General features: G+C 41.2%; 3 protein-coding genes across 12 annotated transcripts in view; 1 reads left to right on the top strand and 2 right to left on the bottom strand.

The window, feature by feature from the left end:
• Positions 1-283: 283 nt before the first annotated feature.
• Positions 284-9,573, top strand: pals2a (protein associated with LIN7 2, MAGUK p55 family member a). 4 transcript variants are annotated; one of them, XM_020093347.2, is made up of 14 exons: positions 288-431; positions 1,882-1,966; positions 2,486-2,575; positions 3,224-3,342; positions 4,901-5,053; positions 5,725-5,874; positions 6,142-6,369; positions 6,972-7,103; positions 7,312-7,414; positions 7,545-7,616; positions 7,707-7,868; positions 7,961-8,163; positions 8,268-8,396; positions 8,485-9,573. In XM_020093347.2, the coding sequence occupies exons 3-14, from the start codon at positions 2,545-2,547 to the stop codon at positions 8,659-8,661; spliced, it is 1,659 nt and encodes a 552-aa protein (XP_019948906.1). In that variant the 5' UTR covers positions 288-431; positions 1,882-1,966; positions 2,486-2,544; the 3' UTR covers positions 8,662-9,573. The 4 variants fall into 4 exon arrangements, with proteins under 4 accessions (XP_019948908.1, XP_019948906.1, XP_019948907.1 ...); XM_020093348.2 differs by lacking the exon at positions 288-431 and adding an exon at positions 563-851; XM_020093349.2 differs by lacking the exon at positions 1,882-1,966 and having other exon boundaries at positions 284-431.
• Positions 9,574-9,654: 81 nt separating this feature from the next.
• On the bottom strand, positions 9,655-14,456 carry gsdmeb (gasdermin Eb). 2 transcript variants are annotated; one of them, XM_020093351.2, is made up of 10 exons: positions 14,319-14,456; positions 13,778-14,000; positions 13,089-13,281; positions 12,609-12,783; positions 12,025-12,145; positions 11,802-11,921; positions 11,404-11,531; positions 11,121-11,304; positions 10,636-10,709; positions 9,655-10,517 (listed from the first exon to the last, which is right to left on the bottom strand). In XM_020093351.2, exons 2-10 carry the CDS (start codon positions 13,980-13,982, stop codon positions 10,296-10,298), a joined length of 1,422 nt encoding a protein of 473 aa, XP_019948910.2. In that variant the 5' UTR covers positions 13,983-14,000; positions 14,319-14,456; the 3' UTR covers positions 9,655-10,295. The 2 variants fall into 2 exon arrangements, with proteins under 2 accessions (XP_019948910.2, XP_019948911.2); XM_020093352.2 differs by lacking the exon at positions 14,319-14,456 and having other exon boundaries at positions 13,089-13,300; positions 13,778-13,917.
• An 842-nt stretch (positions 14,457-15,298) lies between these two features.
• The window catches only part of osbpl3b (oxysterol binding protein-like 3b), a 30,610-nt gene continuing 21,052 nt past the window's right edge, over positions 15,299-24,856 (bottom strand). For 4 of the 6 annotated variants that reach the window (XM_020093505.2, XM_020093501.2, XM_069536886.1 and 1 more), the window contains 11 exons: positions 23,932-24,069; positions 22,884-22,977; positions 22,520-22,764; positions 21,302-21,439; positions 21,127-21,190; positions 20,937-21,015; positions 20,438-20,582; positions 18,335-18,479; positions 18,107-18,233; positions 17,498-17,620; positions 15,299-16,631 (listed from right to left, as the gene is read on the bottom strand). In XM_020093505.2, coding sequence (XP_019949064.1) covers positions 16,535-16,631; positions 17,498-17,620; positions 18,107-18,233; positions 18,335-18,479; positions 20,438-20,582; positions 20,937-21,015; positions 21,127-21,190; positions 21,302-21,439; positions 22,520-22,764; positions 22,884-22,977; positions 23,932-24,069 — 1,395 coding nt within the window. In that variant the 3' untranslated portion in view covers positions 15,299-16,534. The remainder of the gene's footprint in view (positions 16,632-17,497; positions 17,621-18,106; positions 18,234-18,334; positions 18,480-20,437; positions 20,583-20,936; positions 21,016-21,126; positions 21,191-21,301; positions 21,440-22,519; positions 22,765-22,883; positions 22,978-23,931; positions 24,070-24,856) is intronic. The other 2 variants (XM_020093502.2, XM_020093506.2) reach the window with 1 other exon arrangement.

Genomic DNA, 24,856 nt, shown 5'->3' with positions numbered 1-24,856 from the left:
CGTTTAGTCACTACTGCAGCACTCCACTGACAGGGAACAGAGAGAGCCACTCAGGGAGGCCTTTCCAATTTAAAGGACAGATTTAAACCAAAGGATTATCGCTTTTTTTTAAATTTATGGTGACCATCAGCACAGTGATATTTGTCTGTCAACTTTTAACATTACAGTGAGTACATTCAGTGTGTATCAGACAGTTATTAAACATTTGATTTGATGGGGAAACAATGATGGAAGAAGCCATGAATGCACTTCACCTCCACTCCATTAACCCAGCACAGTGTGTGTGTGTGTGTGTGTGTGTGTGTGTGTAGGGGGCGCAGACACGCTCCCTCGAAACACACTTCACAAGTTACTCTTGCGCAACTTTTAGGTGGAACTTTGAGATGGAGGGAAACATGAAAGCGTGACTGGATGATACCACATCAGATCAGGTAAATGATCATTCATTCATTTCTCCACTCAGCCCGGAGACAGCGGGAGACTCTCTACTTCCTCTGCTCGCACTGTAACACACAGCTAACGGCAGCTAGCTAGCTAGCTAGCCTGAGCCGCATTCACTGTTAGCTGCTAACATGCTAATGACTGGTGTTGTCGCTAACTGAACCTCGCTGCTCACACGTTGCGGTGAAACGCTAACACGCTAATGTAGCTGGGTTAAATCTGCCAACATGGCTCATGAGTTTGAGGCGACTGTATTGTCCGTCACCATGAAAGCTTTCTTAAACGTTCAGAGACAAGCTAGTGTCTGCTAGTGACCATTAGCAATGCTAACGTGCCTCTTTGAGCTACACACGGTGCTAGCAGCGGCTACCACTAACTTGGTACGGGACAGTCACCGGGTCGATTTAACGGTAATTAAAAACTCTGACAGCACTTAAACACATTCTAATTCATTTTATTTAACATCCAACAGTTGTGTGCTAACATTAGAGTTAGCATTTATAGCTGCTATTTACTTACTAATGGCTACTTATCGTGTTGGAGGTGGCTACACGTGCTCAGTGCGTGTGTAGCGTGACAGAGAATATGAAGCTCGCGTGGGGTTGACAACTTTGTGACCGTGTTTAACTTCAACTTAACCCACCGGCACCGAGCGCTCACCTCCTGTCAGGCTGCTCCTCATGCGCCCCGCACCGGACTGAGAGGCACCGAACACCGTGCCAACCTCAGCCAGCCCCGGTGCTGCTTCACTCGGCTCCATTCATTCAGAGCGGCTGCTAGTGTCTGAAAGATGAATGAGATTAAAATGAGAATCTGAACTCACAAATCCTCAAACTCTTGAATCTTCAATCATTGAAGTCTGGAAACACATAACTTTATCATGACATTGCAGAAAACCCTTTCTTTAGTGTAAGTATGTGCACTGTTGTTAAGTTTTATGCACACGGTGGCAGTAGTTTGCCTCTAATATCAAACGAGACAAATCAAATACAATTGCTCAAAATGTATTAAATGGTAAATACAGCTGGTGTGTCCCTGCAGCCCAGATGATCAATTCATTTCATCAAGAGTTTACTATAAAATAACCTATACAGCTTTCTGTGTTGCCTTTAAATATCTTGTTTCAGTTTGACATAACTGTTTAGTAGTAAATATTTAGTTTATATAAAATAATTAATAGATTGTAATTGTGGAATCCCCTTTGGGGCTTGATCTGACTTGGTTGTCGCAGTGTCCTACAACAATAATGGCTGCTTTACATCACTATGGCATTGCCCTGAACATGAAGATGCCCTTGAGATAGAGTGGAGCTTACTTCTAAGCATGTGCTGGTTTATCAGTACCCAGGAGGGCATTTAGGCTGCCTGTGGCAATTTAATTTTATAAAAAGAATAATGTGATTTCTTTTTTTTTTTTTACACCCCTCCATTCTCTCTTTAGCCCAAAGGTACTAGATGAGTGATTAGTAGAAAACGTGGGGCTCCGTGTTGGAGTGCTGCACTGATGATTTAAACACAGTTTGTAGGTGAGTGGCTTTTGTTTTTGGCTCTACATTATTATCTGGACTTTTGTGTCTTTGTTGACATTGTTTTGATGGACTACCGTGTTTTACAGTTAAAAATTGTGGTTCATGATCAGGAAGTCCTTACTTGTTTTTGTCCATCTACCTACTGAGGCTTTGCAGGACTGTCTTTGCCCCATTCTGTTGGGACAGCATGTCTGTATAGAATTCCCATCGACAACTCAGTGTGTGGCTGGCACAACCAGAAGAACGGGACAACTCAGAGTGTGGCTGGCACAACCTAGAAGGACGAGAGACCCATTCTTTGACTTTCAATAGCCTTTGTGGTTCCCTTATTTCCCCAGTGCTCGCTGTACTAACATGTGCATTAAGACTAAGAAAAAATTCCTCAGTGCTATTTTGTGTCTCCATGCCTTCATATCTTCATGAGTCCTGCAGTAAAACACTTTAGCAAATGTCTCAGAATGCTCCTCTTTTTTTCCCTGGCTTGTGTGGTAATCTTGGTGAACCGATTTTGGGCAGGTTTCCTACGGCCTGCGAACCTCCTGAGTTTCTCTGTCCTGAGCTGAGGAATAATAAACATGACTGTGGCCAATGAAAAGTCTGGCTCAGGTAAGTCACCACAGGCAAAGTCCTAAACAGACTGTTGCACAGGAACTGTTGCAAAATTTTGACATTTGGACAGAGATAGCTGTGTGGGTGAACATTCACATTTGTCCCACTGTGACATACAATAGCCACACATGGCAGAAAAAAAGAATATTTCTGAGTGTATCTAGCCTGGGGAAAAAAACAGATATAGGCCAACTTAGTCAAAAGTTACAAATCCTATTTTTATGGAAAGAGTTACAAAATGATATGTTATTTATTTTACTGTGTTATATTGACTGGTCAATATATGTCACACTCTTTATGTCATGCTCTTTATGCAAACCCAGTTAATTTGGCCTCAGTTTCTTGCTGTGAGCTCAGCATCCACAAGGCAGTCCTGTTCATAGAACAATGCCTTTGTGACTCTGCGTGCTTGTTGCTGCTGCAATGGAAATGAGGGATGCTCTCTGTGAATTGGCCCATTGATTGACTGTCCACTTATTGTTCCTCTGTTGTAAGCTCTTATTATAGTCACAGTGTCTAGTTTTTTTTCATCAGCTTAGAATTTCAATTATTTGCATAATTACTGGCAGCAAGCCTTGTTTATCACTAACATTTCTGCCTGCATTTGGTGAATCTTAAACTCAAAGTACAATCTTCTGAAACCAGCAATGCAGCAGGTGTTGGACAACCTGAAAGACCTACCATCAGGCACAGGAGCCAAAGATATTGATCTCATCTTCCTCAGAGGCATCATGGAGAGTCCCATCGTCCGTTCCCTTGCCAAGGTAACACACACACACACACACAAAATGTTTATTCAAATGTGGAGTGGGAAATGGAGAAAGAAATCTGAATCAAGACCTGCAGTTTTTTAAAGAAAAATGTAAACCTGCCAACAAGCTGCATCTTGTAATTGCTATGACCTTGATGTTAATTAATCATGCTGTGTGCCAACTGATCTTGTGTCAAGGTTTAAATTGCTTGCAGGAAATATCTACTTGCCAGGGTGAAGTGTACTGCCCACTGTGTGCAAGGTGACAGTACAATTCCTGTGTCTGTCTTAAAAGAAACAATCAAATTTTCAGTATTTGCCAAAAGTGTGGTGAATAAGTGTCTTGCATAACAGAGCAAATGCGCCAATGCAGATTGAGGTCATCAGGTTCAACTACTATGTGTATAAATAGAATGATTTCTATATAAAAACCTGTCACCAAGGGACGTTTGTGTCCTCATTTCCTACAAACAGAGCTCTGCTGTCTTAAAGCGTTAGATAATTTCCTGTTAGATGGGCTAATGAGTAGTTTAATGTCATGTGCCAATTGAATGCCATCACTATGTGAACAGTTGTCAATTACTCTGTCTGTTGTGTATCACAGTAACAGTTAGAGGAAGAATATGACATTTTGATGGTGCCTCACTATAATTTGATATACAAGTTGTTGGCACAAGAGTATCAAGGTTATATAGTGCTGTATCAGTTGATGTGTAACGACATGGTGACGATCTAATTTCCCTAAGCCTACACCAGGCTGTGATGCTCTTCTCAGTAGTGCTAACATGGCACAACAGTTTCTCAACCGAGATCCCTGAAAAATACTATGTCACTATATACAGTATATCCATATTGAGATACAAAAATCACAGAGACAGAAGATTTTTTCCCTTTCGTGCACCCTACTGTCTTTCTACTGCCTCACGGAATCAACACCAATCAGTACAGTACAGTCGTCATTCATTATTTTCTTCACCTTGTGCAAGTGGTGGGTTAGAAGTTCTTCAAGTGCTTGTGTGTAAATAGCCACAGGATCATATAACATCCAATCCGAAGGTTTCTTATAGAAAAAGTATAAGATTGAACTAGTCCACTTCACATCAGCTTGCACAGAAATGTGTGTAAAGCTATTATACACCAGGTGGTATTTCATTCATGTATGTAGATGGGTTGAGTACTCACTTTAGCAAGTGAAAGAAGTTGTCATAGTGTCACGATACCAAACGTATGATAAGATACCTGCCCTAAATATCTTTGTCACCGAAACTGAAATGATCCCACTTATCTGTTCTCATGAATTTTTATTTTAAGATCTAATTTGACTGAATCAATTGTACTGTAGTGTGAAGGGTAATAATCCTGGATTTGAGCTGTGCCAGACTTACAGTTAATGTCATTTATTTTCCTCCTTAAATCATAGTTTATGTGCTGTTAACTTTTTTGTCTGTTTTTCCATACATGCATGTTTTTGCAGTAAAGTAGTACATTAGTAACATTGATAACTGTAAATGATTAGATAGATTACTAAATTTGTCTTCATCCCTAATTTGACAAATTTCCTCTGTTTGTAGGCCCATGAGCGTCTTGAAGAAGTTGAATTACAAGCCGTGCGGGACGACAACGTTCAGCTGGTCACAGAGATCCTGGATTCTCTCAACAACCTGCCGGAAAAAGATGCTGCCGCTACAGAGCTCGTCAAAATCCTGCAGGAGCCTCACTTTCAGGTACTGTTTGGCCTCATTCCTCTGATACACAACTGTTAGTGGGTTTTTAAAGGGCTTGAATAGACCAGAGCTTTGTGGAATGAATTGTGGGAATGGATGTCAGAGCTTTTTACTTCAGCTATTGACTAATTTACCCTGAAGAGCCTGTTAGGCAGCCCTGCTCCTTTGTCAGCCTTTATATTCTCCACCACAAGCTGCAGCATGGGAGGGTGGGGGTGTATTTCCTCGGGCCAATAGCAGGCTGAGTTATGTGGGTAAAGTGAGGGGGAGAAGACCGTGTCACCGACTGTTTCAGTAAATCTTCACATTTGCCCATGCAGTTTGTAGTGCCTGACCAATGCTAACTCTATGCTAACTCTTGTGGCTGCTAGGGTAAGAACACACCTGGTTTATCCTCTCTTTTTAACAATTGATCTGCTGTCAGTGCAATCATAAAAACATCTTTTCTGAAGTGTTTGTTTCAAAGGAATGTGTAGAGCAATGATTTATTTCTTAACACTCATTACTTTTTCAAATGTGTCGGTCACTGTTATTTTTAGTATATTGGTAAATTAACCTTGTGGTAGCTGTCTCAGAAAAAGCTGCAGGAAATCTACTCTAAATGTCTTAGATTACAGACAATGTGATCCAGTCTGATTTCCCTCTCTCCTTCTCCAATCTTTCTGCTTCAGTCTTTGATCGAGGCTCATGACAAAGTGGCTGCAAAGTCCTATGAAATGCCACACGTTACGGTGAACAGCCATGTCTTGTTGACCAGTTCACTCATGCCAGCTGATGCTGTCAGGATGATTGGCATCCAGAAGAAAGCTGGGGAACCTTTGGTAAGTTGGCCGGGCACTTAAATCATCCACAGCTCTGCAGAGGGAACATGCAGTGCGCCTGTTAGGCTGTAAATTGCTTTTCACATCATTGTGTCCTCTTTTATCGACCACTTGTGAGAACAGAGTCAATCAGTTTTACTTGGTACCTCAACATAAGTGAGTTTTTCTAGAGTACCCACACAGATAAAACCTCACTAAGAAATAAACCTCGCCTAAGATTTATGAAGTGCGGACGTACGAAACTGAATGGCTGCTACTCTCTTTCAGGGGGTGACGTTCCGTGCGGAGCGGGGAGAGATGGTGATCGCTCGGATCCTGCACGGCAGCTCAATTGACAGGCAGGGTATGCTGCACACTGGGGACATAATCCGCGAGGTGAACGGTCGTGAGGTCGGCAGCAACCCCCATGAACTCCAGGAGCTGCTAAAGGACTGCAGCGGGAGCATCACGCTCAAGGTCCTGCCCAGCTACAGAGATACACCCGCACCACCGCAGGTAAGAAAGAGGGAAGATGAACTTAATGATCCTTTATTACAGGAGAATGTATACAGAACAAGTCAGTTACATTCTCATTTCTTCTGTTTGTGCTCATCCAATCTTTCTTGAACTTAGTGCTCTATGTGTACAGTAGTGTTGCTGGGTATGTGTTTGTGTATTGAGGCTGTCCAGTAGTTGTACAGTACCTGTCAGTGATTGGGTGAGAGCTTCCTGACCCGGCTGATCCCAGAATAACAGGCTCCTGAAAATTGAGCCCTCGTAGGGTCTATTAATAACACTCCACACACTATCTGGGTATACACCACTCCTTCCACTGGATAGCCCCCCCCCCCCCCCCCCCCCCCTTACTGTAACCGGCACACACAGCAGCTGACGCAGAGGAGCATCATGTAGGGTTATGTCAGACACTGACCTTTGTGCTGGGGAGGATCAAATTATCTCATTCTCCTATTTGCTTATGCATTTGTTGTTTTAGATTAACAGATAAAATGAGTGGAAAGGAAGAGTGAAAAAGAACACGAGCAACCTTCTTTTAGGAAATATGACACAGTTACGGTAATGTACTGCTTGTGATTTAACTGTCTCGCATCTTGTCGTAGGTTTATCTAAAGCCATATTTCAACTATAACCCGACCACAGACAACTTGATCCCCTGTAAAGAAGCGGGTCTGGCCTTCTCCAAGGGAGACATTCTTCACGTAGTTAACAAGGAGGACCCTAACTGGTGGCAGGTGAGGAAGCTGCTGCTGGGTAATGGTGAACCACTGTGATACTGACTACAGCTACTGGGCTGATTAGGGATTGTGTGCCAACTATTTGCCTTTTCAACATTGCAAGAGGTAGTTAAGGATGAGGAGGAAGGTGTTAGTGACCGATACCTTATTTCTGTAAGTCAATTATTGAAACCAAGGTCTCTGAACCTCTCTGATTTCCACACAGGCACGCAAAGTGTTTGGTGGAGCCACTGGTCTCATCCCCAGTCAATTCTTGGAGGAGAAGAGGAAAGCTTTCGTGAGACGAGACTGGGACACTTCGGATTCTGGTCGGTCGAAGTCATGTTCTCTCCTTCTCATCATGATACCAGCTGTTACCATTGATTTATCATGGCAGTCAAAGATCTCTTGGCTTTAGCGCCACCAGTGGTGACCTAACTCTTTCTCTTTGTGACTCAGGGATGCTCTGCGGAACTCGGACTGCAAAGAAAAAGAAGAAGAAAATGATGTATCTGACTTCTAAGAATGCTGGTGTGTATCACTACTGGTTCAAATGTATCTACATGCAATTTCATGGAAAACAATACACTGCTAATTCAGCCTGTGTATTACCTTGAATAGAGTTTGACCGTTATGAGCTGCAGATCTATGAGGAGGTCGCCAAGATGCCACCATTCCAGAGAAAGACACTTATTCTGATTGGAGCTCAGGGAGTCGGCAGGCGGAGCCTGAAGAACAGGCTCATTGTCGTGAATCCTCTGAGATATGGCACCACTGTACCATGTGAGTGTGCAAGAGAAATGGCTAAGGCAACTTCATTTTATATTTAAAGGTTTTCTGTCTGGGTCACACATTTCCTCACCTTTTACCTCTAGTCACGTCGCGACATCCCAGAGAAGAGGAGAAAGACGGTCAGAACTACTGCTTTGTCACACGGGAAGAGATGGAGAAGGACATCAAGGAGAGCCGCTATCTGGAGCACGGCGAGTATGATGCCAACCTTTATGGTACCAAAATTGACTCGATCCATGAAGTGGTGGATATGGGTCGTACCTGCATCCTAGACGTCAACCCTCAGGTTAATTTAAGACACACACACACTCACACACACACACTCAATTATTATAGATTGTCACCTAAAGATTTGGTTTGGACATTGTATTTTTATTTATCTTTGTTTAGGCCCTGAAAATGTTGAAGACTGCTGAGTTTATGCCATTCGTGGTGTTTATTGCTGCTCCTGAGCTGGACACACTAAGAGCTATGCACAAGGCTGTGGTAGATGCTGGTCTTACAACCAAACTACTCACGGTAAGTTTTGAGTGGATTTCAGCTTCTCTCAATAGTTATAAATTATAACAGACGTCTGGTTAATTGTTGTTGCCTCGTTTGGTACCAGGAGAACGATTTGAAGAAGACTGTGGATGAGAGTGCCAGGATACGCCGGGCTTATAGTCACTACTTCGACTTGACTATTGTTAATGACAATCTGGACAAGGCCTTCGACAAGCTGCAGGAAGCTGTAGAGCGATTATTCATAGAGCCACAGTGGGTTCCAGTCAGCTGGGTCTACTGATGTACTACCCCCCCCTGCTGGACGGACAAGGCTGTGGGAGCTGCTAGACCTGGGATAAACAGGGACACAACCCTGTTCTGCACACACACAGACTAAGTGTTGGACATCAGTCCTGTGTTAATTTGGGTCTTGCACAAAGGTTCATCAGAATCACCTGATCTGAAAAGCCAGATTCCTTAATAGCACACTATGCAACTGACCACACACAGGAAGTGTACTTATTGGCAAAATATATTTTAAAGAATTCTTTCTCTTCAAACGGATTGGAAGTAAATACTGGCCAATGTGTCAGGGTGTTATTTTTTAAAACAAAAGCAGTGTTTGCCATACCCTGTTGTTTTCAATTTACATCAGTATGTAAGATAGGTAAAGTGTATTTATTTTTAAAGTCAAGAGGATTTGCTCATTGAAAAGGACGATACCTCAGTGTTACAGTTTACAGTGTGTATGCCTCCAGTCATCATCTCATTTCATCATTCATGTAGAATAGAGTCATATGTTTCTGAGACCTGTTTCTTTGTGAAGGCTACATTTATTCTGTCTCATTAATAAATGTCATGGCAGTCTGTGTTTGATGTTGTACAGGAAGAAAAGGTTTTCCTGCAGTGTTTACCCACTTTTCTCTTTCACTCAAGCACAACAGAAATCAATTATGTTGATGGTCATACATCTGGATCATGTGCGTGGCTGACCAGTGAATATGCAGCTGTGTTTATCTGGAAGAAAGAAACTTTCCACAGGACTCTGAGCAGGGTACTGCATTTCAATGAACCATCCCTTTTGATGTGATATTACTAAAAAACTTAACAGTTTTAAATGAAAGCTCATATTTACTTATAAAGGTTATATTTTACAAGATTTCAGAAAAATATGTATTTTCAGATGTGAAATAAATGATGTGTTTTATAATGATCTGCTTTGTATTTGATTTTGGCAGAATTACTTGACAAATGTATTGAATGTGTTGGAGAAGGACAAAGTTACAACTACAGCTGGTATTGGCACATTTTATTTTTCCACCATAGAGAAAAATATATACAATATCAAACCTGAATTAAAACTCAAAGAAATGTGCATTTAATCTGCATCAAAAGTGAAAATATTAAAAAAACTTTTTTTTAAATTTGCTCTAGTGAGCAATGAGGTTGAAAATGAGGTCTGTGGTTAGTACATTAAAAAGAGCTTCAAATATTCTTTTCTATAGAGAACAATGACATGGTTACATGTATATTTACTGAATTCATGAATATTCAATCTTAAGGTACTTAACAGAGGAAAACACAAAAGACACCAATGTTAAAATATTAGTACAGATAAACAATCTGAAGCCACAAAGAATGTGTAAGTGCAATATGTCCCGACAGCATAAGTGCTGAGAAGGCAGGTCAGATCCCACATGAAATCATTAGTGTTTCTTTTACTTTGTTCCATGCCCACTGAGAATTCTTGGATCTGATTGGCTTGAAGGTTTAGATCAACCTTTTATCTTAAATCTTAGTAATAACATTCTACAGCACCAAATAGAATTTATAAAACACTTGATAAATAATACATCTAGATGGGATCCTGGGTACCTCATGCAGGTGTGGTTAGTAAAAGTTCCTGGTGGATTTGAAGGCATCTTCAATTTAAACTCAGAGGGTTAATGAGGCCAAACCTCTGACAGCGATACACAGGACCAGAGGAAGGTTCCCCGACTCCTGGCTTATTTCTGTCCTCACAGTGTCCCCGTCTCTCTTCAGGCACACGTTAGAGGAGGCGAACAGATGTGCAGCGTTTTCATACACCTCCTCTGTCAGTACGGACAGGTCTGCGCTGCCGAGCAGCAACTCTCCGTTTCCTGACGCACACTGTACCTGGAGCAGGGGTGAGACAAAGGTTAACATGCAGCTGGGATTATGATCATCATGATCAGCATCACTCATGTAACATGTTGTGTGATTTTCATTTTGTAAAAAAAATGACTTTACTCACCAGCAGCTCCATTGTCTGTAACACTGAGTGGCTGCAGCACAGTCCCAAGATGGCACGACAATCATTGGTCATCTCTGAAAGGCAAACACAAAGATGTGGGATGAAAACAGAACTTCAGGAAATTAGGTTTTTAGGACATTCTACACGCTTCTCCTCAGGACAATGAAATGATGACTACTGGAGACTGACCGAGAATCCGACAAAACGAGCCTTTCAGAGACATAGGATGAATGATGTCGTTGCCCCCCCTATTTTCTCAAATAAAGTTCTATATATTTGGTTGCATTTTATTTTCGTTAATAATAAAGTTTATGGTTGAACTTGTCTTTAGGCTTTGATAACAACATCTGAAGGAATTATTGGCATTTTTCATTATATATCAACCAAAATATCAGCATCGGCCCAAAAATCCAGGACTTCAAGCAACATTTAACTTAACTAATGGGTAAAGTAATAAAGGCTGCACAGCGTGTGATTTCCCTCACCGTCCAAGGCGCTGCTAATGAGGTGGAGTGCTGTGAGGACTGATGTGGCCTGGCCTGTCTGAGCTGACTCCGCTTCACCACACTGCTCCACGAGGTCCAGAATTGCCTGGATGATCCGTTTTTGACACTCTGTCATCGTGACATCACCCAGGACAGAGCTCTTATCCTGGCACATCTGGTCCAGCTGAGACAAAGGAAGACACCAACGTTAAACAGGCACGTTTAACACACTCAACATAATCATTTTGCCTCTGTCCTGTCAGGGCCTCTCTGTCCCACCTACCACATCCTGAAGTGCACTGATGGCAGCTTGGTCCTGCATAACTTGAGTGAGCTGCTGGAGCAGAGAGGACCGTGTGGTGGCAGGAAGAGTCAACAGCACCTCGAAGTGATCATGAAGTTGCTCCAGATCTGTTGATAGAAAGAAAAATCTAAATTCACTCTAAAGACAGAATGTTTGCATTATGTAGCAGGTCACTAAAACCTGAGTTAACTGCACAAAACCAAGTACGAGCTTTAGATAAAAGACTCAGGTCAAGGCAGATGTTTACAATTGGTTATCACGCCATTCTGATAAGACTCCAATCTCTCAAGGCCATTTATGAGCCAGCACATATGTCTGAAGACGTCATCATCTACAGTCACATGTTTTATGGCTGCAGAGAGAAAACAGTCATTTACCTTGTTGAAGGTGGCTGTTTTCAGAAGCGTGCGGAGCAGCTCCGGACACACCCCACAGTTGTTTCTTAGCCTGGCCGTCTACTTCAAAACCTCCGGTGGTGTCTGACATCAGACACAGCTCTGAGGAAAATACAGCATGTTACATTTCAGATATTTAATAAGAGATTTATCAGTTGTTCTGGTCAAATATGCAAATGTGTAGATTTACTCGATGATTCCTCACCATAGCATCCATCATGTTTGATCTCTAGTTCTAGGAGGGCATAGGCAATGGTAGTATGAGTGGGTATCTCCATGGTAACATTACTGTCTTTACTCAGGCTCCCGTTCTCTTTCAATGAAACCTGCAGAAACAATGATACAGCAGACGTTTGACATAAGACTCTAAAACAACAATTACTGCTGAAAAACAACAGCAGCTGGTGATGCATCCTTCACCTATGGATCTGTCTGGATGTGTTCCCTTCTATGCAAAGGATGTGGGAGTCAGTAAAAAAAATTATTTTATATCTTATGTGTGTTGAATTGTTTTAAAATTTAATTCACTTTTCAACATTACACGGCACAAAAATTCACTTTCACTTCTACAACTTGAAAAGAAAAGACCTAGAGTTAAATGCATGGCTGAAAACTCATTCAGGGAAAAGAGACCTTTAATAAGCAGTACATAGATAATGGATGGATAACAAGAGAGTGAATTTGGAGATGACAAAGTTCTCTCTGATAAAGGAAAAGTGAAATCAACTCTTAAAACACATTAACTAAAAGAAAACCCATCATGAGATTGTTTCAGTTTTACTTCTCTACCTTCGAGCACTTGGGCCCACAGGTGCTGAGGCTCCCTCCGCACTCTCCGACCTGCTGCACCTCCTCTATGACCGAACAGGGCTTCGTGGTCACAATACGCTCCTTCACAATCCCCAACACACGTCTGTGCTTCTCCTTGGTCTGCAGGATCAGACAGTGGGACATGTCCAGGACCCTGAGACATTGAATGTACAACACCAGTGTTACATTTTTCACGGGAAAAAAACTATATTGTGCAGATGTGAAAAATATGCAGATGTGAAAAATATACAGACTTGAAATTCTGTGACGTTCTGTCTTAAGCTTCTTCAAAAACAAGCATTGTCTCTTGTGAGTGTTAATATTCAACTGACGTGTGTTTTGTGTGCAGCTTTGTGAGTGGACAAAGATCACTGCTGCTGTGTGCAAATCTCTAACAGACTGAGTGTCAGGTTTCCAGTGTTTTTCTGTCAGAAGGTGGAGACAAGCAGAAGAACAGACCTGTTTTTGGATTCTTGCAGAAGCTTCTGCACATTCACTTCCTCTTTTTTCAAACTGCCGAAGGACGACTGGAGTTTGGACGAGTCTTTGCCGTGCAGGCTCACGTTGGAGTGGACAAATTTTGCGTCCATAGCTCCCTTAACGTTGTCCCCATACGTCCCGTTAAACGTGATGAAGTCTATCTCTATGGAAACTGTGGGAAAATATGGTGGCTGAGAGAGCATAACAAATTAAGAAAACACATGCAAATAAAACAGAAACGTGCAAATTAAGAAAACGACTTCATCAGTTTGTGAAGTTATTGAAGTCTGCTACTCATCAGTGGTGATGGAACATCACAAAGCATTGAACTACAACAAGGTTCATCACTTGTTTGGTTCCGCTGGAAACATTTCCGTTGTTGTTTTCACAATTTGCAGCACGTTTCTGTATTTGCATGTGTTGTGACATTTTGCAGTACATGTCTCACCAAATTTCCGAAGTTGTTTTCTTAATTAGTTTTTTCTATTTGCATGTGTTTTTTCTATTTGCATGTGTTTTTTCTATTTGCATTTGTTTTCTTAATTTGCAGTGCTCTGAGATTTCTTAGCCACCGCAGAAAAAGGGTTTTCTGTGATCTAATGCTGCAGACATTTAACAACTAGCGTGAAAACAAATGCATGTACTTATCCAGAGTGTTTGTTGTTTACCTGGCTGTAAGAAGATGTCTCCTGTCAGTATGTCATTCAGGTTAAAATCAGTGGGGAGATACTTGGGCTTCTGCCAGAACCAGAAACGTTTACGCTTCACCACCACAGTCAGCAGCTCAATGGTGTCATTGAGGCTGGACACAGGGATCAGTAAACCCCCATGATCCACCTCCTCCACAAAGTTCCTGGTGGCTGTGGCAAACATCTCCCACCTGGATGAAACCTGAGGGTGAAGACAAAGACTTACAAGTCAGAGAAGACTGTAGCACTCATGTAGGCTCAACTGGCTCAAACTACAGTTAACAATCCTTCCACCACCCCTTCATTTCCGGTCTTTCTTTGAGAAAGCCCCCATAATAACTCAAAATCAATGAATGCATGTACCTTTACAGCATATCTAGTACATCGCAGTATGTTGCATGTATTTCTACTTGAAGCTAACACGCTAATAGCATCAACAATCACAGATTTTCTTCGGATCGAGACTTCAGCTGCTCGTGAAGCAAAAATAACGTCGTGAATCAAGGAGAGAACATGTTACCGTGTCCCCGTGTGATTTGTTTTCTGAGGAGGCAGATTAAAAGTTTCCTCTGGGCTCAGACTTTAAGAACAGACGCTTCTTCTTCATGTCAGTCTGCGATCAGGCTGCGTCTGTCCTGCACAAAAGAAGCTCCGCCCCCTCTATAGGAAGCTGTGGGTCACTGAACCCTGTCAACAACAAGCAGACCTATGTAAAAATGAAACTAATAAAAAATGATTATTAGTAACAATGATAACAATAACTCCCCCTCTTAACCTCACACATAAGAGTAAGAATATAATAAGTTACATAAATGAATACAGAGGGGGGAATAAAGCCACTTTAGTCATTTATGAATTAAATAATTTGTCATATTCCAGTTAAAGTATGAACTGTCCCTTTGACTGTTCAAGCTGGAATGAAATGGTAAATGGTTTCTCTTTAAAAAGAGCTTTTCTATTCTTGATGACCACTCAAATCGCTTTACAGTCTAAATGACACAAATCACATGGTTTAAATATAACATGAAAGAAACTTTAATATTTATCTTTCTGGTTGGAAACTTGACAACACTGCAAAGTTCACTGAGGTCCCTTTTACTGTGTGAGTAACTATGTGGCTAGTTGCTGCCACCTAGAGGCCGGTTCCTAGTGACGACAAACTCCATTGTCTTCACTCCAATTGTGTTGTAATTTATCATCTTTGATGTGGAAAAAAAACAACCAGAAGTGCTTTATTCAGAACACAATTTATCCCCATTTTTTAAAGATAAATGTTCATGGGGTATTCCCAAGAAATCTATGAGATGACTTGAGCTGCTGAAGGCCCAAAATTGTCTTCTTCTTCTTCCTCTTCTGTCTAAATGTGACATTTAAACCTGATTCAGATGTTTTCTCTTTTGCTGTCGGTTCATCTGAAGTAAGTGGAAATTAGTGCAATAGCCAAGTTGCTGTCAGTGTTTTGAACAAACAGCCCCCAAAAAAGCAAAGACTCAACAGAAAGAAAGCCTCACAGATTTTATTTGAGCTCATGGAGCATAGCTTCTGACACTTTTGGTCACAAATCCTCCCCGAGTCCACAGAGACGACGTATGAGTGTATGAAGTGAAAAACAGCTGGATTTGATGTTTGCTACAGCAGCTCATTGGTGCACAATCATTGACACAGTCATAGCAAAAAGCTGTAATCACTGTGATGGAGCCAGAAAGAAAAGGTCAGTAAGGATTACAGTCATGTGTTTTTAAGAATTCCTTACAAAACATACATTTTAAAAAACACTTAAGAGATGCAACAAAAATAAATTAAACAATATGAGAACAAGCAGTAAGGCATCAGGCAGGTGTAGAATAAATATAACATGTGTTTACTTCATGACTGGCATTTCAAGGCTAGTTTTATCTCAGAGGTAGAGAATGTCCATGATGAGACGGCAGCTAAAGAGACTAGTTGTTCGGTACATGTTAAACTGGTGTAGACAAAAAAAACACTTCCTCATTCTGTCTCTTGCTGCAGTTCCTATTTTCAGCCTCTGTCTAAAACACTTGGTTTTAGCTCCTGTCTCGTTAAAGGTCCCCCCTCCTGATAAAGCCCAGTCTGCTCTCATTGGCTAGCTGGCCCACTCTGTTGTGATTGGTCAACCACTTCCAGCACTCATATGAAATGTCGGCCTCTGCTCTTGCTGCTCTACCTGGATTCATCAATATTATTATTTTATGCAAATGTGATGTCACATTGTGATGTCACATGACACCGTGATACCCAGATTACTCAAGAGGTGTTTCAAGAGTTTCAGGAGCAGCATGTTCTGTGCGGGGGAGGAGCTCCCTTTAGGATGGACTTTGGGCTTTTTTAACTTTGCAGATGTCATACACACAGAAAAAACCTACCATCTACTTGAGGAAAGACAAAAAGCATAATGTGTCTCCTTTAAAATATTTATCATCATAAATACCAAATCATTTTCTCAGTTTCAGTTGCACAGTGTAACATTAGACATGGAAATATGGGCAAAAACTGTTTGATCAATCGATCAACTTTTTTTTATAATTTAATTGCATAAACATGTTTACAAAACTTAGATAAGCACTTGCTTTTAAGGCAACAACTTTGATGAACTGCAATAACTAAGACAGGATTGAATGTGGATGGCAAGACTGGGATACAGACGTCACCAGAACCAGCCTGGGTCACAGTAGAGGCTGCGCAGGTGGAAAAAGTGTGCGAGGTCCATTTCAGGGGTCACCACAGCATCGGAAAATCTATGTGGGCGAAGCCGAGGTCCTTCCTCAACTCCCAGTACGTGTTGTTGCTCACCCACGTATCGTCCTTGGACCTCCTGAGGAAAAAAAATACATTCCAGCTTGTAATGATGAAATTATTGTGTTACCATGACAAGCTGCATTTTATTAAACATACAACATCTATTTTTGGCCACTCAGGGTCTTTCAGTCAAATATAGACCCCTAAAAAATAATTATACAGAGAAATCAGGTATGTTGACAGCACATGTAAAGCATAGTAAGTGTAAATATAATGTACATACATCTATATAAAGTAATGCATAGAAGAAAAAATGGAAACTGTAATAATAAAATGAAATAAAGCAAATTATAGTTGAGAGATGAAGAGGCAGGGGAACATAAGTGTAATGGTCTCTCAATCATAACAATAAGAGAAGACCTAATTTGATGACATCATGAAGCCTTGTTGTCTTCAGGGCCATTGCTAATGAAAATCTACCTGATGACACATAGGTGCAAATCATGTTCACAGCTGAGGAAATTAATTAAAGTTTTATTCACGTTACGTGGCAATAAATAATCGTAATGAATTACTGGTGTCCAATACAAACAGCAGAAGGAAAAAGCTGCTGACTGGATAACAGTGTGTTTATCCCTCGTCATAAGTCGTTTTCTCATAAAGTTATAGCAGAGACGGACAAATTTAACTCAATGCATAACTCATTCTCTCATACAAACAATAAATAAAGCATCCAGTTTTCAGAATTGTATACTAATATTTCTAATGAAGTCTCTAATATTTTCATTAATTTTTCATTGATTAATTTTATTACATTTGTAATTTTCCTTGCTCTCTTGTAGTGTATTTTACCACGGGTAAAATGGATATGACGCATTTAAAAGGTGACCAAAATGAAAAGTTTTTGGATACATAATGTAAGTAGATCAGTCTTGTCGTTACCTGAAGAAATGAGGCTGATGCGTGGCATTGCTCTGCTCCAGGACTCTCCGTCTTTCTCTCTGCAGCTGTTCAATCCTCTGCTTCTGTTCCTCTGCCTCCTCCAACTTCCCCTCCTCCAGCAGTCTGCCAGCCCGACACAGACACATCCATTATATGGACAAATAGGAAAACACATAAATCAGGATATTGAAATGACATTATTTTTACTTTGCTGCCTAATGCTTCTTATGCCTGTGGCGCCTCATGGCAGCAGCCTTTACTTAACAGACTTTTAAACTGTACTAATGTCATCTAAAATAATGTTGTTGGATCTGAAAGTTTCTGAGGTTACTTACTATTCTTAACATGAGTATTGATGTGCCTGTTTTTATGCTATTTTGATCAAAGTGTAGGGTGTGCACTTTTCAAGACGGCTCTCAAGCATTCAACTGAGATTCGTGATGTGATAAAAGATGTGTTGCACAGATATTCACTGGCAATGAACTGTTTCTGATATCATCATATCATAATACTGAGGCAGAAGTCTAGTGTTTCCTTTAGTCTTATCTTTCAGGATATTGCAAAAAGTCCCAACGTGCATGTTTTTATTTTCCGAGTTTTTGCTCTAACCTTTGGTCAACTCGTAGTCTGGTGTCTGTGGGTGGTAGCAGCAGTTTCAGAGAGGGGTCCAACTCATTCAGTTCAACAGCAAACTTTGTAAAACCATAGTACTGCTCATAGTCCACCGGCATTGCATCTGCATTGCAAACAAATAACCATGGCGTTAGATATCATGATAGAGAGACATGTGTTTTCCAGGAGTCTTTGGTGCACAGTTGTTAGAGAAACCTGCCATACTTGCTCTCCAGATGCATGTGGCTGAAGGTGGGTCTCCACAGAAAACTGCCTCTTGCCACTTTCCAAAGAGTCTGTGGACGACCTTCCCTTTCTGATCCGTGACGGTTCCCTCCACCTCGTTCACACTTGAATTCCAGTATTTGGCCTGTGAAAACAATTTGACAGAATGGGTTAGTATCCTCATTGCACAGAGAGGAATGTGCCACTGCAGCTGAGTGTAAATGGACAGTGCAGAGATCGTGACGGAGTCCACTCGCAGTCGGCAGATGTTGCTGTTGCGTAAACCACCCTGAGCACCAGAGTGTGTTGCAGGGCTGCTGTGTTTAATGAGAAATGAGAATGCATAATGAGTTCTGACATGTTTTGGCTAGTGATGCTGCGCAGCTTCAGGTCTTTAAAATGGGACACAAGCTAAAGCAATTAACCTTCTCTTCACGGTAAAGCCTTCCATGCATCTGACACTGAAAATACCAAGAGAATGCTGACCTGCATGTGAAGACAACCATCTGTGTAGACTGTTTATAGACTAATGAAGGACGTACAGATCTGACTATGACTGTGGGTGATGTGTAGTCAACACAATTAAAGGTCCAGTGTGTAGATTTAGGTGAAAGGGATCTATTGGCAGAAATTTAATGTAGAATAATCCTCATGATGTTTTCACTAGTTCGTTTCATCTAAATTGTATGAATTGTAGTTTTCTTTACCCCAGAAAAGGCCCTTTATATTTAAATATTTTACATTTACACCGAGGGGACCCTCTCTACGGAGGCCACCATGTTTTTTACATTAGTCCAGACTGGACAAACTGAACACCTTTTGAGTTTTTATGACAATTAAAGTCTACCACTGTTTCTTTTTCATGTTTGGAAGGAGAGGGTGAGGTGAGGGGTGTTCAGCTGCAACATGCAATTTCAACACTAGATATCACAAAATTCTACACACTGCACCTTTAACTGAAAAATGCCTTTTCATGCCTTGAGGTTATTTGGTGAAGCCTTCTGGGGCTCTCATGCTTTGACTTCCCTTTTGGGGAGTTGTCATGTCGTCTATCTTTGAAAATAATCTATGCTACCAACACTAAGATATGGCAAATGAGTGAGATACAGTATTATGGACCAATAATATACTTAAATATATTTATATACGTAAATATGGTGGCTTATAAATCACTATGGTTGACAGTATTGGATATACTCATGTCGTAAAGGTGGGACAACACTCCTTAAGGCTTCATACTTCTGCTGTGCGGTGTTCTGGTATCTCCACACAGCAGCTTTGTAGCTGTGCAGAGGGTTTCACAGTCATGCAGCTCTACAGAGGTGTAAATGTCATTGGTCGACTCGGGCTGCCACGTCCACAGAGCCAGAGCAGTTGTTGGCAGTGAAGTAGACATGGAAAATATTTGATTGATTTTCTTCAGATCACTTGCTTAATACTAACTATTTGATTTAGTGAAGTTATTTCAAGTGCAAAGCTTCTCTCTTTTTTCAACTCTTGCTCTCGAGCCCACAGTGAAAGGAATCATAATTAGTCTGGGATTAGAATGAACACAAGACACTGCAGGCAGAATTGATAACACGTGTCTGGAACAATAATGCCTCTGTTAATAAGATGTTAGAGAAGTTAGAGGTGGCGAGGGTCTTTGGGTGCAGCACTGCATACTGATATTAAGTACTACTCAAAATGTTTTTACAGTGTTAACCTCACCTTAATCTCTATAAACAATATGCAGACACTGAAAGAGAGGGATGAGATTTTGGGATCAGACATCTTCTCAGATGTCTGAGAAGCAGGCAGCAAAATAGAACACACTGACCGAAATGCATCTGCAATGGGCTTTTTGAATTATTTGCCTTCATATGCAGATAGGTGTTAATACAGATTTCCCTAAATGTTGTCTTGACATAACACAAACAAAAAGTATCTCTGTTGTGGAGAAACATTTAACTCTTGATAAAAGAAGCTAGCCAGACTGTAAACAATGTGCGGCAAATAAAAGATGGAGTTTTGGCCCGAATATCTGCTGTCTACACCGGAAACTGTTGCCGCCAGAGGTTAGTCTGTCGTCAGATGATATGTGGGCTCCGAGATTGACCTCACCTTAACAAACGTGATCTTGCATTGGCAAATGTCACTGCTGGTGTTTTGGATGGAGATCTCCCCGTAGTGTTCAATCCAGCGCTGTCCACTGAGAATGTTGTGGATGCAGGACGTCACCTTGTTCCACTCATAGTGGTCCCCAAATCTAAAAAAAAAGAATTTAAAACTATTAATTTACATTTGTCAGGGTCGTTGATGTGTGTAATCTGTGTGTGTTGTCTAGGTAATACTCATGTTGTAGGGACCTGAATCTGTTTATACACTCGCATAATGGGAACAAAAATTAAGTCACCATGATGTAAATCATTACATTTTAAAGTATAGAAATTTTAAGACTTTAAGATGTTTTAAAGTTAGGCTAAGTTTAGGTTTAGGTTATGTTTGGGCAAGAAGTAACAATAAGTTTAGATTAAGCCTCAAGTGTGTGTGTGTGTGTGTGTGTGTGTGTGTGTGTCTTTGTGTGTCCTGTCCGGGAGTAAACGAGGCAGGAGAGACTCACTCTGGCAGAGTTACATGAGTTGTACCCACAGGAACAATCTCCATCGACTTCCCCCAGAACTTGTTCTTACACCTCACGTCTAAAGAATCAGTCGGAGAAGAGCACATCAACATTTATCCAGAACAACCAGCTGCTCCGTTACATGAACAGAAACTAATAATAGATCCTGCTCATTTACATATTCCTCTACCTTGCCAGAACATGAAATTTTTAGACTCTGCGTGACAGGCTGAGATCGGAGGGTGATGGCTGACCTGACGATGAAAAAAGGGAAACAACGTTAGAACATTGATTTGTTGAATCGTTATTAGAGCGCTGTGATTGTTCAAACGTTGACAGCACAGAAATTGAAAAATCATGCATACCTGCTCCGCAACAAATCGAAAGCCTTTATCCGGCCGGTCACATTCGTATGTCTCTCCCAGGACGGGGTTGAAAGGCTTTCCACCAGTTCTGTAGTAGCTAGATGCATAGCCTGACACAACAAATGTAGCTATGTATACCTGCATAAACACAAAACTATACAGTTAGTCGCTTTATCTACAATTTTCAAGACTGAATAATACATTGCAGAAACTGAGGTGAAGCAAAAAGAGACATAAAATTGTGAAATTATGAAAACCTAGGATGAACAAATGCCAGAGACCTGAAACAAAGAACTTTAGCATACATTTTTTATGATAAGTCAAATCCCATTTTAATTTTCTGCAGTTCTAATTTCCTCCCCATTTTACAGTTATGAAAAGGGCCTCTGTCTGAATGCTTCTCACAGTTGAGCCAAGAGGGAGTGCTGAATTAATTTCATATCATAATGGGAGGCCGCACACTGCAGATGACTTCCACTGCTTTCCATATCACATTTATACACTGTATGTTGCACATTTGTCTTTTATAACAAAGCCACTCTGCCAGCTGCATCTCTGCACCTCTCACACGCACAAAAGAACAATTAAGAACCATAAACTGAATCACTCCAAAGTCAGTCAGTGCAAATGTGAGCTAAAGTGAAACACTGAAAGTCAGCAGACAGAAAATGGTCTCTCCCTTGAATATAATGTGATAAGCAGGGCTGGCAGGAGCTCCAGCACTGGACAAAATGTCTTCTAATTCGGTTAAAAGAAACAAAAGCCACAAGCCAGTAATGGACCATTTCGGGCTTTTTAAAAATAATGTGCCTCAATCAATTTTTTGTATTGATAGAGGTCAGCACAGCAAGAAGGTCATTGGTTCGAATCCTGTTTCAGTCAGTGGCTCTGTGTGGAGTTTGCATGTTCTCCCTGTGTCTGTGAAGGTTTTCTCAGAGTAAACTCTGGCTTCCTCCCAAAGTCATGAAGACTGACTGTGTGTGAATGTGAATGTTATTAATCACCATATGTCAGCCCTGCCATTTGTTGGCGACATGTGCAGGGTGTACCACGCCTCTCGCCCAATACCGGCAACAGGATAAACAGTACAAATTATGGATGCAAGTATTGATAGAACTTTTTGAAGTTTGTCAGGAGGCCCACTGAATGCTGGAACTGAACTTGTGATCTGACCCTTCCCACTCACTCAAAACAGCGCAAGTGAATTTGCCATCTCACCATACGTTCAAAAGGGTCCTGTGTGTTGGCGGCTCTGTCGAGCAGCTCGCTGTACTCCAGCTCCTCACACAATCTCTGCAGGGTGTTGAGCGGCTCGTTGAGTTGCACAGGCATCGCCACCTTAGACAGGTCTTTGCCGATGTTGTTCCTGAGGATGTTCCACAGGCTGATGGTGCTGTTGTTGGGACTGAGAGAGGGCAGGCAGGATCTACGCTGACAAAGGGCAGCGCCTTTTTCTGCAGACCCTGGGAGCAGAAGGTGAATGAGGTCAGGACACTGACAGTTCTTTGTGTGGTCAAACAACAAATGGCATTTTGTCACTGAACCCTTGAAATTGGACCGGCACTAGAAGCTCTTGGCTTACCTGAGTTTGGTCTCTCGATTTCTGTCCCATTGCTGAAGTTGTCCATGGAAATGTTGTCACTGACGTCACTGATGTATGAGTCATCCTCTGAGGCCTACAAAAAACCCATCCAGACTTAAGCTGATAGATAAAAGACACCTTTTTAATACAACCTGCAGCAGGGGACTGTGCAGGCCTCCTTCAACATCCTGTCATGTCAGCAGCAGATCTGGAGATGAATGGTCCCTGAGGACCTGGTGACAAATTTGCACCTCGGCGTGCTGTATTTTTAGATTTAAGTAATTAACTTCCATTTTCACATTGTTTCCGCTTCAGCTGTGAACTGATCAGACGTGTACGCACGAACAATGAAAGAAGAGGAGAAAGAAGAAGTGGAGGGCAGACATCATAAAACTTCAACATAAACTTCACAACTACAAACATAATGTTAATGAAAGGCTGTTCTCTCAGCGATGGAGTTCAACAGATATAGACAGAACTGAGTCAGATGAATTAAAAACCTTTGATGGAAATTTTATTTTAGACCCAATTGTCTGGTTTATTTTTACCTACACCAAGAAGGTTATGTTCTCGCCTCTGTCCTTTTTTGTTTGTCAGCAGGATTATGCAAAAACTACAAGATAAATTTCCACAACACCTGGTGGAAGGATGGGACATGGGCCAAGAAAGAACACATTCAATTTTGCTGCAGATACGGTTAAGGGGCTGCATCCAGGATTTGTTTTATCACTGATTTTAATATTGTGAGACATTTTCACAGATTTCCCAGGGAACAATTCATGGATCTTGATGAAATAAATCAGGCATATTTCCATGAGTGTGTGCCATTTAGTGCAGCTTGGTTGAATTTAAGGGGACTGGAGGTATTTGCTTGACTTAGTGCCATTTTAATTGGTTTGTCCGTACTTAGTAGGATTACAAAAAAAGGATAAAACCATAGGCAGAGAAAGAACCCATTCAATGTTTGCGTTGATCTGGACAAAGGGTCCGATCCAGAACTTTCTTTGTTAACCTTCTAATGGGTAGAAGCTTCAACACCTACACTTACCTCATTTTCAGAGGAGCTAGCAGACAGCAGGACTTCCTGTGCATCAAAGAACTCGGACAAAGACTCTGCGATTGAAGCTCTGCTCTCATTGGACACTTGGTGCACAAGGGGAGGGGATTCATCCACAGAGACCTGTTTCTAGGAGACACAGTATCCACAGCTATAATTAAGAGCAAACAGGGGATGACCTCATTGTAGCGAGGGAGCGTGACAATCACAGGGTCATTCAGAATACAATACAATCACAATGTGTAGCTACAGTATCACAATACACAACAGTACGTATTGAAAGACTATAATACAGTCAGAGTGTGCTATGGAAAAGGAAATAATAAAACAGATAACTGTATTAACTCACTGCATGCATTCTTGTTTCATAGTGTTTCATAAAGATATTTCAGAGCTGACAGTTTGTTTTTAATTCATGATGTTCATGTGTGACATCATTTGAACTGACCACATAATCACCTTCTAAAAATCTGAACACTAAAGACTTTACATTTTTGTAAAGGAAGAATTCAGCTACAGGTACGATAAAAGACTTGTTTCTCAAACAATTGTAGTAGAGTAGTTCTAGAGACGGTATATCACATGTCAATCGTGCAACTTTGCAACAAGTTTGAAAAGCCATAAGGCCAGTCACACATACACAAATGTGTCAGAACCTTCAACCCCCCTGTTCATTCCCAATTGCTTCTTTTGGCAAATTTGGGTTTCCTGCGATATTCGCTTTGCATTTGCGTGTGTGTGACATGGCCCTTACACTGCAAACCAGCTCTGTGCAATATCACAAACAAAGGATGCACATTTAAAATTAGCCATTCACGTAATTCTTCTTGCAACAATTGAAAACATGCAAACCTTTTACACAGAAGCACATGTGGAAGTGAGTACACCTGGCTATCCTTTGTTAATGCTGAAGCTG

Source organism: Paralichthys olivaceus, chromosome 13 (genome assembly GCF_024713975.1).
Source record: "Paralichthys olivaceus isolate ysfri-2021 chromosome 13, ASM2471397v2, whole genome shotgun sequence".
NCBI classification, from domain to species: domain Eukaryota; kingdom Metazoa; phylum Chordata; class Actinopteri; order Pleuronectiformes; family Paralichthyidae; genus Paralichthys; species Paralichthys olivaceus.
The sequence above is the reverse complement of the archived record's forward strand: the minus strand, read 5'-3'. Positions and strand labels throughout refer to the sequence as shown.